Below are 14,236 nucleotides of genomic sequence, written 5' to 3'. Positions count from 1 at the left end.
CCCGGCTCCCGGCCAGGAGGCGGCGGAGACCTGTCCCTCCGCAGCTGTGATGGACTGGGGATAGGTCTGGGAGAGCAGCTGGGCGTACCCGGAGGGACCCCGAGTGGCCTTCCCGCGTGTCGCTTCCCCCACCCCTAGCCCGGCAGCGACCCCGCTCCACCTGTGCGCGCTCTAGTCGCTTGGGACCCGGCGCCCGCGGGCGGAGGCCAGGTGTTAGGGACCTTGGGTCCCGGCATCCAGGAGGCGGAGGCGCGCGAGCGGGCATGCGCAGTGGGCGGAGGCGGCGGCGATGGCCCGGGGAGGCGGGGGGACCGCTGTTTATTTGCAGCTGGGCCACCGCGGCGGCGGAGCACGGGGCGCCCGGGCGGGGACAGTGGGCGCGCGATGCCCGAGCTACGCAGGCCACCGCGCGCCCGGGCCCCGGCTGGGGAGGATGCGCGCCGCGCGGGAGCGGCCGTGCCGGCGGCGCGATGCTGGTGACCCGCGGGGACCGCGGCGGCGGGGAGCGCGCGCCCTCGCGGCGCCCGCGCTGCGGGCTGGTTCCGGCCGGGGCCGCTGCGCTGCTAGCCGGGGCCAGCTGCTTGTGCTACGGCCGCTCACTGCGGGGCGAGTTTGTGCACGACGACGTGTGGGCGATCGTGAACAACCCCGACGTGCGGCCCGGGACCCCGCTGCGCTGGGCCGTTTTCGCCAACGACTTCTGGGGCAAAGGCCTGGCGGACAGCACCAGCCACAAGTCCTATCGGCCGCTGTGCGTGCTGTCCTTCAGGTGAGCCCCGTGCGCCCTGGGGTCTGTTCACCTGTCCCTGGAGAAGAGGTGGCACTGCGGGGGCACTTCTGACGGATCCATCCGTACCTCCTCTTGGGTGCCCTCCCCTTTCAGCTCTGTCCTCCGGGCTCTACCCTAGATCTTCTTGCCATCAGCCCGGTTCTCCTCGCTTTACCTCGTGTTCTCCCGGCTCAGCCTGGTCTACTAGGTTCTACGCTTGCCCCTCCTTGCTCAGCTCGGTTCTCCTGGCTCTGCCCCAGGTCCTCTGGGCTCTATGCTTGGTGCTCCTGGTTCTATCCTCAGTGCTTTCTACTCGGCTCCAGGTCCTGGCTCTGTCTAGTATTCTGTCAGCGAAGCCCTGGCTTCTTTCTGACGGAGGTTCTCTGCGCTCTGCCCCAGGACCTCGTCGCTCTGGCTGGACCCTCCCGGTTCTGGCCCTGATCCTGCTGTGCCAGGCTCTGTCCCGAGTCCTCCTGGCTCTGCCTCAGGTCCTTACCAGGATTAGCTCCAGGTTCTCAAGGCCCTGCCCCGGTTCTCAAGCATTGCACCGTTTTTTGTTTTTTTGTTTTGTTTGTTTGGTTTTTTTTTTTTTTGTTTTGTTTTTGTTTTTTCTGTCTTGGGTTCTCTCCGCGGTACTCAGGGACCTCCCTGCTCTGCCGGGTCCTCTCAGCTAAGCCTAGGTTCTCCCGCGCTTCCTGGCTCCTGGGGCACCAGCTGCGGAGTTGGAACTGAGTTTCTCCTGAGACTGCGCTCTTCCTGCTAGGTTCCCGAGGATTCAGGGCTGGTAGACCTGACTTCGCACCGACCCTTCCCTAACCTTCCCGGTCTTCTCCTGGCGATCGGAGGGTTCCAGAGGGTGGCGTTGCTCCAAGTTGTTAGCTTCTCCCGGGAGGTTGGACTGCTGGGCAGATGAGGAGTAGAGGGGGCCGGATCAGGTGGCCTAGGATGCGCCTGGAGCTGCCAGGCTGTGAGTGTTTCAGGCAGAAGCTGGGAAGAGGGGTCAGGGACCCTACCCTGAGCATCAGGCTTTGCGTACTGGGCCGCTGATAGTCTCCCTAACCCGACCATCTCCAACCCCAGCCTCCGAGTTCGTCACACGGCGCCCAGCCCCCGGGACCCATGCCGAGTACGCGCGAAGTGGTGAGGCACCTACCTGGGGTCGCAGAGACCCTTCCCCAACTCCGGAATCATGACACAGCGTTTCTGGTGTGAAGTAGTTAATCCGGACCGAAAGTATGAGTTAGCAGGGTGGGGTATCCGCTTGAATTTAGAATTCTGGGGAAAGAACGGGTTGGAACCCAAGAGCTGAACTCCATTCAGTGTAACTTGGCTCCGCATTTGAGCTGGTGTGAGTGAGTAGGACACAACAGCTCTCACAGGGTATTAGCCCCGAAACCTGCTTTCCAATCCTTGTCATCGGAGCCCTAGTTCATGGCACTGATCTCTGGGAACAGTTGGCAAAGTAACAGTCAGCGTGGACCTTCAGGCCCAGGGCTTTGGAGAGGTGGCCCCATGATATAGAAAAGGAAACCCGGCAGTTGGCTTTTCACGTCATTCTTTCAAATAAACTAATGTTTTAAAGAGACTGAGAAAATAACACGTCTGACTCCTAAGCGGATGTTTTATAAACATTTATCTTTGGAAAGTTGTGTTGATTTTCAGCCCAAGGTAGCCTTAGCTGCAGTTTCTCAGCCTTTTTAATTTCCCAAGTGTTTTTTTTTTTGTTTTTTTTTTAATCTTAAAAATAGGAACGCTTCCTTGGTGGGCTTTTTCATTGAGTAGGTGAGGCTGTTGATTAATTTGAAGCTGTATAAGCTCACAGCACTCCATATGCAGACTTTTTACAGCCCTGGTCCCCGGCCTGAGCAGTTTCCATTTAAAGGGCCAGGGTTGAATGCCTGCTGGAGGATGGGGTACATATATGGTGCTGGCTGTCCAAGTGTTTTCAATAGTTCCTAGCAGGAGTTCTGCCAGGGCAGAGGAGGAAGGGAGGGAGGGTGTGTAGAAACTCCACCTCTTACATCACTACCTTGACTTCAAACCCCTGGTGGGGGTGGTTAGTGAAGAAGGGGGTCTTGGTGGGGTTCATGGGCAGGGTGGCAGAGCAGGGGAAGGGGGAATATGCAACCTCTTTTGGGTGTTCATTGTTTTTTGTTTGTTTGTGTAGGGTTTCTCTGTGTAGCTTTGAGCCTTTCCTGGAACTCACTTGGTAGCCCAGGCTGGCCTCGAACTCACAGAGATCCGCCTGGCTCTGCCTCCCGAGTGCTGGGATTAAAGGTGTGCGCCACCACCGCCCGGTGGGTGTTCATTGTTTATGCAGAGAAGTTTGGTTTCTAAGACATGGCCCTTTGCTGTGTGGGTTGCTAGAAGAGTGCTGGCTAGGTTTTTTGTTTGTTTGTTTTGTTTTGTCAACTTAACACAAGCTAGGGCCATCTAGGAAGAAGGAAGCTCAATTGAGAATATGATGCTCTCATCAGACTGGTTGGTAGATAAGCCTGTGTGGACAGTTTCCTGATTAATGATTGGTGTGGGTGGGTCCAGCTCTCTGTGGGTGGTGCCACTCCTGGGCAGGTGGTCACAGCAAGCTGAGTAAGCAGTGTTCCTCCATGTCTCTGCATGAGTTTCTGTCTTGACTTCCCTAAACGATGGAACTGTGGTCCAGACATGTAAGGCAAATAAACCCTTTCCTCCCTAGGTTGTTTTTGGTTGTGGTGTTCATCACAGCAGTAGAAAGCAAATAGAGACACAGCAATGTCCCCTCCTCTTTTTTAATGGGCCAATTGAGTTGTGAGTCTAGGGAGCAACCGGATATGACTTGGAATAGTTATCTGGAAGAGAAGCAGACCAGTCCTGTTCACATGGTTGGTTTCAATCGGAGTGGCCACCTCTTGAGTAGTCAATGAGGTGCAACCCATGTTCTAGTGCAGTAGCATGGACTGAAGACTTCAGACACTTTATAGTTTTTCTTTCCTTTCCTCTTCCTCCTGTTTTTTGTTTGTTTCTTGAGACAGGCTGTCACTCCATACCCCAGGCTGGCTTGGGATTCACTATGTAGCCCAGGATGGTTCTTTACTCATGGCCGCTCTCCTGCCTCAGCCTCCTCAGTGTTGAGATTACAGATTCAGTGAGCTGCCATGTCTAGTTAGACCTGTGTAACCTGAACCTGCAAAAAGGAATGGAAAGAGCCACTTTGAGCATTTGGTGTGAACCAAGCGTTGGCCTAGTGTCCCGACTGGTTTTTGTGTCGACTTGGCACAAGCTAGAGTCATCTGTGAGGGAGAGAACTTCAGTTGAGAAAATGCCTCCATGACATGGGCTGTAGGCAAGCCTGAAGGGCATTTTCGTAGTTAGTGATTGATATGGGAGTACCCAGCCCATTGTAGCTACCTCTGGGCTAGTGGTCCTGGGTGCAGGAAATAGCATTGATATAATCCTTAGGATCCCCCCCCCCCCAATCCTGTAGATTTCACCAGCTTTTGCATAGCTATTTTATTTATTTTGATGTGTATTTAGTTCTCTGCAGTTTTATGACAGGTGTCAATTTCTGAGATTCTACTATAGTTACAAAGTCTAGAACACCTCCATTGCATGAACTCTATACTTCCTCATCATAGCAACGCACCTAAAGTCTAACATTTAACCCACAAACTACCACCCTGACCACTAATTCTCCATCTCTATAATTTTATCATTTTGATGTTATATAAGCAAAATTTCTTAACGCACACTTTATTGAGATTGGCTTCTTTTTTTTTTTTTTAAATCTCAGCATTTCTCTGGAGTTTTATTCAGGTGGTTCTGTGCAATGAAGAGTTTGTTTCTTTTCACTTCTGAGTGATAGTCTATAAATGTCCCAAGGTTTATCCATTTTCTCTTATTTTTGTACCTTACTTTTTGTTCTCATAGAATCCCAAATCAAAATATAAACCTTTTTCTTTTTCTTAGTAAAAGTAAGTTTATATCCTCTCTATATTAAATGTATGTCACATACTGAGAGATGGAAACTCCCTTAAGAACAAACATAATCAATTGATACATAATTCTTTTGCTGGACCAATGCTTGTATATAAAGAATAACAGCTGTACCTACTGTGGAATATTAATTTAAGATGTGTTGTATTTGTTTGTGCTATGGAACATTTGTTTGATGGTGCAAGGATGTGTTGCATTCTTTATGTTGCATTTGTTTAACTGTGAAGCTGTGTTACTTTGCCTATCTAAAACACCTGTTGGTCTAATAAGGATATGAATGGCCAATAGCGAGGCAGGAGAAAGGATAGGTGGAGCTGGCAGGCAGAGAGAATAAATACAAGGAGAAATCTGGGAGAAAAAAAGGAGAAAGGGCATGAGAGAACAAGGAGAGGAGGATGCTAGGGGCCAGCCACCCAGCACACAGCAAATCATGGAGTAAGAGTGAAAGTAAGATATACAGAAGTTAGAAAAGAAAAAAAGCCCAGAAGCAAAAGGTAGATGGGAAAATTTAAGTTAAGAAAAGCTGGCTAGCAACAAGTCAAGCTAAGGCCGGGCGTTTATAATGAAGAATAAGCCTCCTTGTGTGATTTATATGGGAGCTGGGTGGCAGGCCTCCCCAAAAGACCACAGAGTAAAAACAACCAACAACATATTCCTGTATAGTAAAGAGCCTTATCATGCTTCTCACGTAAAAGGTGAAGTTGACTGAGGACAAGGTGACCAGATGATACTAGTTGCAGAGCTTACAGCAGCGAAACAAGGTGTGACAGGATTGTATACTCCATCACCTTCACTCTGTTGTGACTGTCTCTAGATCCCTCTTCCCAGGGTGGCTCTGCATTAGGGCTGACCCCAGGAGACAGTTCTGAGAGGTTTGGAAGGTGGGAGGGAAGTGGCCATGATCAGGCTGAGATCCAGAGTCTCATGTAGATTGAGCAGGAAGTGCTGCCTGCTCCTGGTGGGGACTGCAGTAGCTCAGGTCACAGGCCTCCAGTCTCCCCTGAGCTCCGCCTTGGTGGCTGGGAATGCCAGCACAGGTGTGAGCAGCTAGAGTGGAAGAGTCAGGCCTTCTGCAAGTTTGCCTTGTTAAGGTGGGGCGTCAGAGGCAGTGAGAGCGAGCGAGCAATGTAGCGTGTTGTCTGTGACTCTTGCTCATCCTGGCTTTCATCTGCACTGCCCTCTCTCCCCACTGGCAGCCCTGCTGGCTTCCAAACCCAAGCATCAGACTTGTAGGCGAGTAATGGTGACCTCTCATGTGGCTATTGTAAATATTTTTTCTCTGGATTACTCCTGGGGGTTCTTCCTACGTGTTGCAAATAGTCACCTCTGCTCGTGAGCAAGGACATGCAGGAATATATTTAGACAATAGTAGAGAAGAAACAAAGCATGTGAAAACTTACTCTGCAGTCTTCACGTTCTTTTGATTCTGCTTGTTTTTATCCTTAACTTTTTTTTTTATTGGTGTTCATCAGTGTACATAGTGGGGGAGGGGGACTTAACACAGACTGTTTTCACTTAAGTACATCCTGTACTTTCACCGTATTCAGCCCATACCCTCCCCTTTCTTCTGGCTGCCCCTCCCACTAGTTCCTACTGCTTCTCTACATAGTAAATATACAGATACCTGCATGTTATATATTTGTGTGTATATGCATATGTGTATTATATACATATACACATATATATATGGTTTTATATTTATATAAATTCCAAGTTCCACATACAAAAGGAAGCATCTGATATTTGTCTTTTCTGGTCTCCAGTTGCATCCATGTTCCTGTAAAGGACATAATGTCATTTCCCTCCCTGGGCATGACCTCTGAAATCAGGAGGAATGCATTAAGCTTCTCTGCAGATACTGAACTGACACAGAACTAAAGGCCACAGTGCCCATAACTCCCCCTTGAAAAATTGCCTTGATTGATTTAAAAGGTACTTCGTGTTTTCATTTTGTCCTTTTCCCCTTTCCTCTCGGGAAGAGGTTCCTGTGGAAATTTCCATTCAGTCGGTGAGTGGAGCCTGACTCAACAAAGAACCCGTGGTCTTCAGGACTGAAGATGAAGAAAGTTAGGCTGGTTGCAGGACCTTAAACTCGGGGTTTTTCTTTCCATGTTTAGGCTATTAGATCATTATTTGCTCTAAAGTTTTACTGAATGCTTCTGATGCTAACATAAATCATAAGAGTGAAGTGGGTGGTTTAAATGTCAGAGCTAAAAAATAGAATATGTTAATATGTGTGGCTGTGGGGACCTGCAATGCTTTAATGCTTGAAAATGAGAGATTTTACCAGTAGTTCTCATCTTTAGTCATAGAATTCTTCCAACTCTGAGAATGTGCAAGCATTAGCTTCCATGCCCTGCACTCGAGAACGCTGAAATGTTCATCTTGGGTCTCCTCCTGCTGATCTGACCCCTTTGAGGTCTCTGTCTCTGCAGGGTCATACTGCTTTCTGTATACTCTAGACAAGAGTGAAGATGGCCTGGGATATTTGATTAAGGTACCCAGACATTCTGTGATGGACACACAGGCAAGGAAAAAAGAATTGAAGGCAGTAAAGTCTCTATGGGGAAGATGATTTTTTAAAAAATGAAATTTTTATATTAAATTAAGAAAGCACTGGAGGCAGAGATTGTGATCATGGTCTCATAGATAAGTCTAGACCTCAGTCTGGCTGTATAGGAAGAGCAGGAAAGGAGAGGAGCCAAAAATTGGATTGTGGGGTTTTTCTACAAGTTTGTCCCTGAAGGAAATAATAGAATTGCCTCCAAAAGCAGCCTGTTTTTATTGACAAATGTCTTTCTATTTTCCTTTGCAGCCACACTCTTATTTTTTCCAGACCTTCAGTCTAGTCATTCCTCTTTATGAGGACTGAGGAATGTTTGGTCATGCCAAAGGAATGGTAGTGTGTCTCCTCCCGCTGATAAGATGTGGCTTCTGCCTGCAAAGTCCTGGACTCCTGCCTCCCACGCTGATGTCTAGGCTGTCCTTTCCACCCAGCACCCTGGAACCCTAGCTTCTTCACAGGCCAGACTTGCCGCTGCCGATGGCCTCTGTGCCTTCAGCATCTGCCGAGACATTATGTTGTCAAGGAGGCCTGCTCAGGACTCCTGATCTAAACATTCTCAACGTTTCACCTTTAGTTTCTTACTCTGATCTGTCAGTCACTTTTCCGGCACTGTGACACCATGCTTGCGAGTAGAGAGGGCAGGCAGGAAGGTTGTAGCTCACAGTTCCAGTCTGTGGTTGGCTGGCTCTGTGGTTTCTGGGCCTGTGATGAGGCACAGCATCATGGCAGAGCTGCCGCCTCATTTGCGGGAAGCAGGGAGTCGGGCAGAGAGGAGCCCAGGACCAGATGGAACCCCGAGAGCCCCGTGCTCTGTGATCTGTTCTCCAGCTAGACTCCACCTCCCTATAACTAGCGAAGTGCTGGGAAATCCGTGCTTAGGTCAGAGCCCTCGAGGCACGAACACCCCTCCCGGGTTTGGTCCACCATCTTGGGACCACACACACACACACACACACACACACACACACACACACACACGGCACAAGAACCTTCTAGGGACTGTCCTCATCCAAGCCCTCCATAAATCCACTGCTGTCTGATGTCATTTTCTGTCACTGGTTTCAGTGTTCTGCCTCTCCTCTGTGAGCTGTCTATAATATGTAGACTTTGCCTGTGAGCTGTCTATAACATGCAGACTTTGCCTGTGAGCTGTCTATAACATGCAGACTTTGCCTGTGAGCTGTCTATAACATGCAGACTTTGCCTGTGAGCTGTATGTCTATAACATGCAGACTTTGCCTGTGAGCTGTCTATAACATGTAGACTTTGCCCGGCTTGCGAAGTAGGGCTGAAGAATTAAACATGGGGCTGCACTCTTTGCATGGGAAGTCTGCTTGGTTCCTGTCTTTCTAAAAGATATGTGTGTGTGTGTGTGTGTGTGTGTGTGTTTGTATGTGTCTATATTTATGTGTGTCTTTATGTCTGTGTGTGTCTCTGTGTGTATGTATGTGTATGTATGTGCCTGTGTGTATGTGTGTGATCTGTTTGTCTCTGTGTGTATCTGTTTGTCTCTCTGTGTGTATATGTGTATGTGTGTGTGTATGTATATGTGTCTGTGTGGTCTCTGTGTGCATGTGTATGTGTGTCTCTGTATATGTGTATGTGTGTGTATCTGTGTGTGTGTCTGTATGTCTGTATGTCTCTGTGTCTCTGTGTGTATGTATGTGTGTCTGTATGTGTGTATGTATGTATGTGCATCTGTGTGTGTATGTATGTATGTATGTGTATGTGTATGTATATGTGTCTATATACATATGCACTGGGATATATTATATATATATATATATATATATATATATATATATATATATATACCCCACACACATACACATGCACACAGAGACCACACAGACACATATACATACACACACACATACACATATATATGTAACAGGGAGCTAGATCTCCCTGGAGCTTGAGTGATGGGTTGTAAGCTTCCTGTAATGGAAACCCAACTCAGGTTCTTCAGAAAAACAGCAAGTGCTCTTAACCACTGAGCCATCTGTCCAGTGTAGATGTAATTCTGAATGGTCTTATTAAATAAGAAACACAGAGCCAAATGCAGAGTTAAAAGCCCAAGAGGTCAGAGAGCAGTAGCTAAGAGCTAAGACTAAAACCGCCTTCTTACCCCTCACTGCCGCTGCCATCCTTCCCCTGAGAAAAAGGCCTACTTCCTATATGTCTGTCTTTTTATTGACTTTCTGTTCTGCCTTCTCATTGGTTCTAAACCCAACCACATGACCTCCTTGTCATTGCCTGTCTATACAGACCTCCAGGTCTCTATGGTTGGTATTGAGATTAAAGGCATGTGTCTCCATGCTGGTGGTATCCTTGAACACACAGAGATCTGCCTGTCATGTGATCAGGATTAAGGGCATGTGCTACCACTGCCAGACTTCTGCTAAATGGCTTGTTATTAGCTCTGACCCCCAGGCACCTTTATTTATTAACATACAAATAAAATCACATTTCAGCACAAATAAAATATCACCATACTCCAGCCCAGTTTTCTGTCTCAATTCACTTTTTTCCTTCTTCTCTGGAAGAGAAAAGGGGACCAGAGGGGGATTTCCTTGGACATTGCAGAGGATCCCTGAGGGCCCTGTGTTCCTCAAGTCAAGGGCAGCTTTGGCTGTAGAAGGATGACTGTGGCTGTTATAAAGTGGAGAGAATGGAGATCTTTAGTCTGGCACTGTTCCCCTTCCCCCAGGACACCACTGAAGCACACAAAGTTGCAGAGTGCATGGTGCAAGTTCAGAGCAGGAGGCAGGGGTTGTACCTCTGAGGTTGTACCCTCCCCTCTTCCCCATGGAGGCTTAAGATCCATTCATGCCAATGCCCTGCTTTCTCTCTCTAAAGTAACCAGGTGGAGCACAGGGACCTCAGAGTCTTGTCAAAGGAAGCAGATGGTCCAGCCATCTAGATTTGGTCTGGTATTTGGTTTGGGTTCCTTCAGAGAAGCCTTCTTTCTAAACCCTTGGGATTTCTCAATGTAAGGAATTCCGTATTATTCAGGGTGTAGACTAATGGGTCCACCATGCCTGAGGAGCGAGTGACACACTGTGGGCCCTATGCTCTAAATGGAGCTAAAAAGACCAGTAATGATTAGAGATGGGCTTTGAGCTGTGTGATATCGGTTCTACCTCCCATTTGAAGAGGGGAAGGGGACTGCAGATTGACTTCAGTCCTGTGTCAATCAAATGGGCCAAATAATGAAGCCCAAAATAATAAAGCCCCAGTAAAACCCCAGCCCAGGGTCCGCTCACACTTCCCTGGTAGATTCTATGCCACCCTGATGCTCTGAGCCAGGTGCGTCTGAGGCTTGGCAGGTGTGTGTTTACGATTCTCCAGGCCTTCTGCCAGGCATGGCTAGCTGCCCTTGGTCCTGAGTTTTGTTCTAACACTCCTGTAGAGCAGCAATTTCCTTAATCCTGTGAGGCATTCAAGAGCATTGGAGAACTGGAGGGAGATGGGAAGCCCTGGTTTTATAGCAGTTGGTCAGAAAGGTGCTTTGGGGATATTTGGAGTCAGGAGTCTCAAGAGGAGATAACTCTAAGTTATTTCCTGTAACTGTGGGTAGACCCTGTCAGAACTCCAGTGTGCCCAGGGGTGCTAGAGAACACACCCTTCCTGAAGAAAGCAAGTGCAAAATTAGCAGCTTAGTTACAATATCACTAAGATATTGGGCTCTTCTAGCTGTTTGCTGATTCTCCCTTGACCATGTTTTCTTTCCTGTGCCGTCACCAGTGTTCCTGCCCAGGGTCCCCCTTCAATGTCCTTCCCTTTAGTCTGTCATCACTCAGAGTGCCAAGGAGACAATGATGGTGGTTGGCACCTCTCCTGGGGAGCAGCTTTCTCATGCCCAGTGAGGAGGGGAGGATCCAGTCAGAACTGGATCTCCTCCACACTGTGGTGCCGCCATCAGTTGCATGGTTTGTTTCTTCAGAGGGACGAAGTGATGATTTGTTGATTTGTCTAGAACTGGAGGGATAGAGAAGAGATCCAGAATGATTGAGCGCCTATGAGATTCGCCTTAGAGGGGAAACAAGCTGAACCAGGTCTTATTTATTGGCTGAGTGATCTAAGGTGACCGTGGAAACCATTCCCAAGCCTGACAACCGTGGGACAGCTAGACGTGGGGAAATGGAAATGACGGAAGATGGGCATGTTCGGTGGGTCGTACTGGGCTGTGGACACCCAGGAAACGTACCATAAATGCTGATACAGTTGGAGTAATAGCTCAGAAGGTAAAATGCTTGCTGGCAAGCATGAGGACCTGAGTTCAATCTCCCAGAACCCATGTTAGAAAAAGAAAGGAAGGAAGAAAGGAAAGAAAGAAAGGAAGAAATGGAGAGGTCAGGCATAGTAGCAACACCATGCTTATTAACCCAGTACTGGGGAGGCAGAGACAGGCAGGTCTCTGGGGCTCGCTGGCTGGCAAGCTTAGCCTACTTGGTGATCTGTCTCAAAAACAGGGTGGCTGGCACCTGAGGAATGACAGCTGAGGTTCTTCTTCAAATGCACACACATCGATATCTTGCATACAGGTACACATGCACACAAGAAACGATGATGAAGGAAGTACACTTACCCCTCCCCCCTTTCCTGATTGAGTTCTCTTTTGGAAGAGAATGCTTACTGCTGAGCACTCTGGTTTTCTGTTGAACTTGCTCGCCCTGTATGCCCTCAGTTGAGGTCTGAGACCTATGTCTCTTAGCTCTGCTAGTTCTCTGCCTGGGTGCAGATCTCAGGCTTCCTCTCAGATCTGTTTCTGGCTCTCTTGAGATGGGATAGGAGCAGGGAGTCATAGCTGAAGGTCGCACAGAGAAGCTTGGTGACCACTGGCACCCCGTGGAGGCCTACGCTTAGGGAGGTCCAAGTGTCACCTTGTCCTTGATACAGCGTAGTTCATATTCCAGGCATCTACAGCTGCGTGCACTCGTATCTTCTGTTCCACTGTAGTCCCCCCGAGAGGAGAGTGTCGGGTGGCTTTGCCTTCCCCAAGGCACTAGACTGATGTCATTGGGACAACTACAGAATGGAGAAGCTGTGGGACAGTTCCTTCCTGCAAGGTGACTGTGATCTACATATGTGTGGGGGACTGCCACGGAGAGGGGCTTTCAGATGTTAGTAAAGAAACCCCAGGTTACAGGAGGCTGAGTCTCAGGGCTTGAGTGCCCAACCAGGCATCATTTCCATGAGAACAGCACAAACAAGTTTGGTGCTCAGTTGTTGGACTGCACTGGGGTTGTGGGGTTGGCAGGTACTCATGCCAAGGAAGCTGAATGAAGTAGAGAGACTGATCTAGAACTTTGTTTGACCTGTACTGGGGGAATACAGGTGTGTGTGGTGGTGGTGGGTGCACAGGAGCAGACTGGAGCTACCACAGTGGGAAATCCTTCCCTCTGGCCCAGTTTCCAGACCTGGCTCATTCATGGATTTGGAGCATTCAGACTGAAGTACACCCAGGGGCCTCTGAGAATGGACCCTGTATGTCCCCCAGCACAAGTCTCTCTTCCTGGGATCCATCCTGATTGAGTTTTGTTTTGTTTCTTCCCCTAGATCAGGATATTTTCTTAAAATGATACTAAAAGGAAATGAGAGTTTATCTGAAGCTCCTGACTGTGAGAGGGAAGAGGCAAGGAGCTCATGCCCCTTCTGCCTTGTTGTCCTTTGGTGTCAGATGATTGGGCATTAGGACTTTTCCTGGGACCCGATGTGGCTGGCCTGGAGATCAGCCCATCTGAGTGCTCTGAGCTCATGCCCCATTCTCCTGGTCAGCTGTGTAGGAAGAGGAAGGGGAGTCCATTAAACTGAGAGGCTCGTGGCTGGTCAGAGATTCCTGTTAAGATTATTTCAGAAAAAAATATTTCCTACTGCTTGTCCTAGTTCTAAATGAGAAGTGAAGACTAAGCCAAGTAAAATGAGTGATTCTTAGAGCCGAAAGGGAAAGATGGGCTTTTCCGACTCCCAGCATAATTTAAATCCATTTGTTTATTCAACAGATTTGTTTTAGAATCTATTGTGTGCTGAATGCAATGGATTCCAGTGATGGAGAGAAGTTAGCTTCTTAAATCTCTGAAAAATTGCTCATAATTCCTGAAGACAATTGTTAATGAGTGCCTCAAGGAGGTACTGTCAGGGTGACCTGGAACCTGAGACACTGTTCAGGTTAGATGGTGTTAAGGGACTGTCACTGTACTCCTGTGGACAGTTTAGGTCAACCAGGCACACATATTGTTTTAAATGTTTACCAGCTGCACTGGAGTTTTCTAGAGGCACTGGACCCATAGGATATATGCATAGTGTAAGAGTTGTTAGGTCGGGTTATATGGCAGAAGCTAGGTAACAAGGGCCACCTGCATGCTGGAGAAGCTGCTCAGTCCCTGAATCTAGAGGTCTTGGCAGTCCCAATGTGATGGTCCCTGCAGAGCTGCTGAGGTTGAAGAAGCTTTGATGTCAGCCACGGACTCACTCGGGAAGAAGCAGAGGCAGGCAGGCTTATACTGCCTTTCCTTTGGATCTCTTTGTATCTTGGATTTTTTTTTAAAGTCACACCCACTTTGAGGATGAGTGTCTCCCCTCAACCCTTTCAGGAAACAGTGCCATGGACAGGCCCAGAGTTATGTCCCCTAAGTGACTCTAAATCCCATCAAATTGATAATCTAGACAGAACATCACACTTCCATGATACCACTTTTTCTGAGCTGAGGCCTCCTTTGTACTTTTTCTCTAAAGGTTGAAATCTCAGCTGCTGAAGGTGTCAGTTGACTGGGTCACTGAGGGACTGACCTGTTCTTTGGTGTATAGTACTTTACATTGTAGGTACATGGGAATACCTTCTTTTCTAGAAATATACTTTATTTTTCTTTAAACAATAGTCAAGCTGTCTTTTTTTTTAGTCTCCTGTGTCATCATAAATGAGTGGC

The 14,236-nt window shown here is 48.3% G+C and overlaps 1 protein-coding gene across 1 annotated transcript in view; it reads left to right on the top strand.

The window, feature by feature from the left end:
* Window positions 1-470: 470 nt before the first annotated feature.
* Tmtc1 (transmembrane O-mannosyltransferase targeting cadherins 1) overlaps window positions 471-14,236 on the top strand; it is a 223,706-nt gene continuing 209,940 nt past the window's right edge. Inside the window, exon 1 of the mRNA XM_059256410.1 lies at window positions 471-769. Within this exon, the coding sequence (XP_059112393.1) occupies window positions 471-769 (299 nt within the window). The remainder of the gene's footprint in view (window positions 770-14,236) is intronic.

This window comes from Peromyscus eremicus, chromosome 3, assembly GCF_949786415.1.
Source record: "Peromyscus eremicus chromosome 3, PerEre_H2_v1, whole genome shotgun sequence".
Classification (NCBI taxonomy): Eukaryota; Metazoa; Chordata; class Mammalia; order Rodentia; family Cricetidae; genus Peromyscus; species Peromyscus eremicus.
The sequence above is the reverse complement of the archived record's forward strand: the minus strand, read 5'-3'. Positions and strand labels throughout refer to the sequence as shown.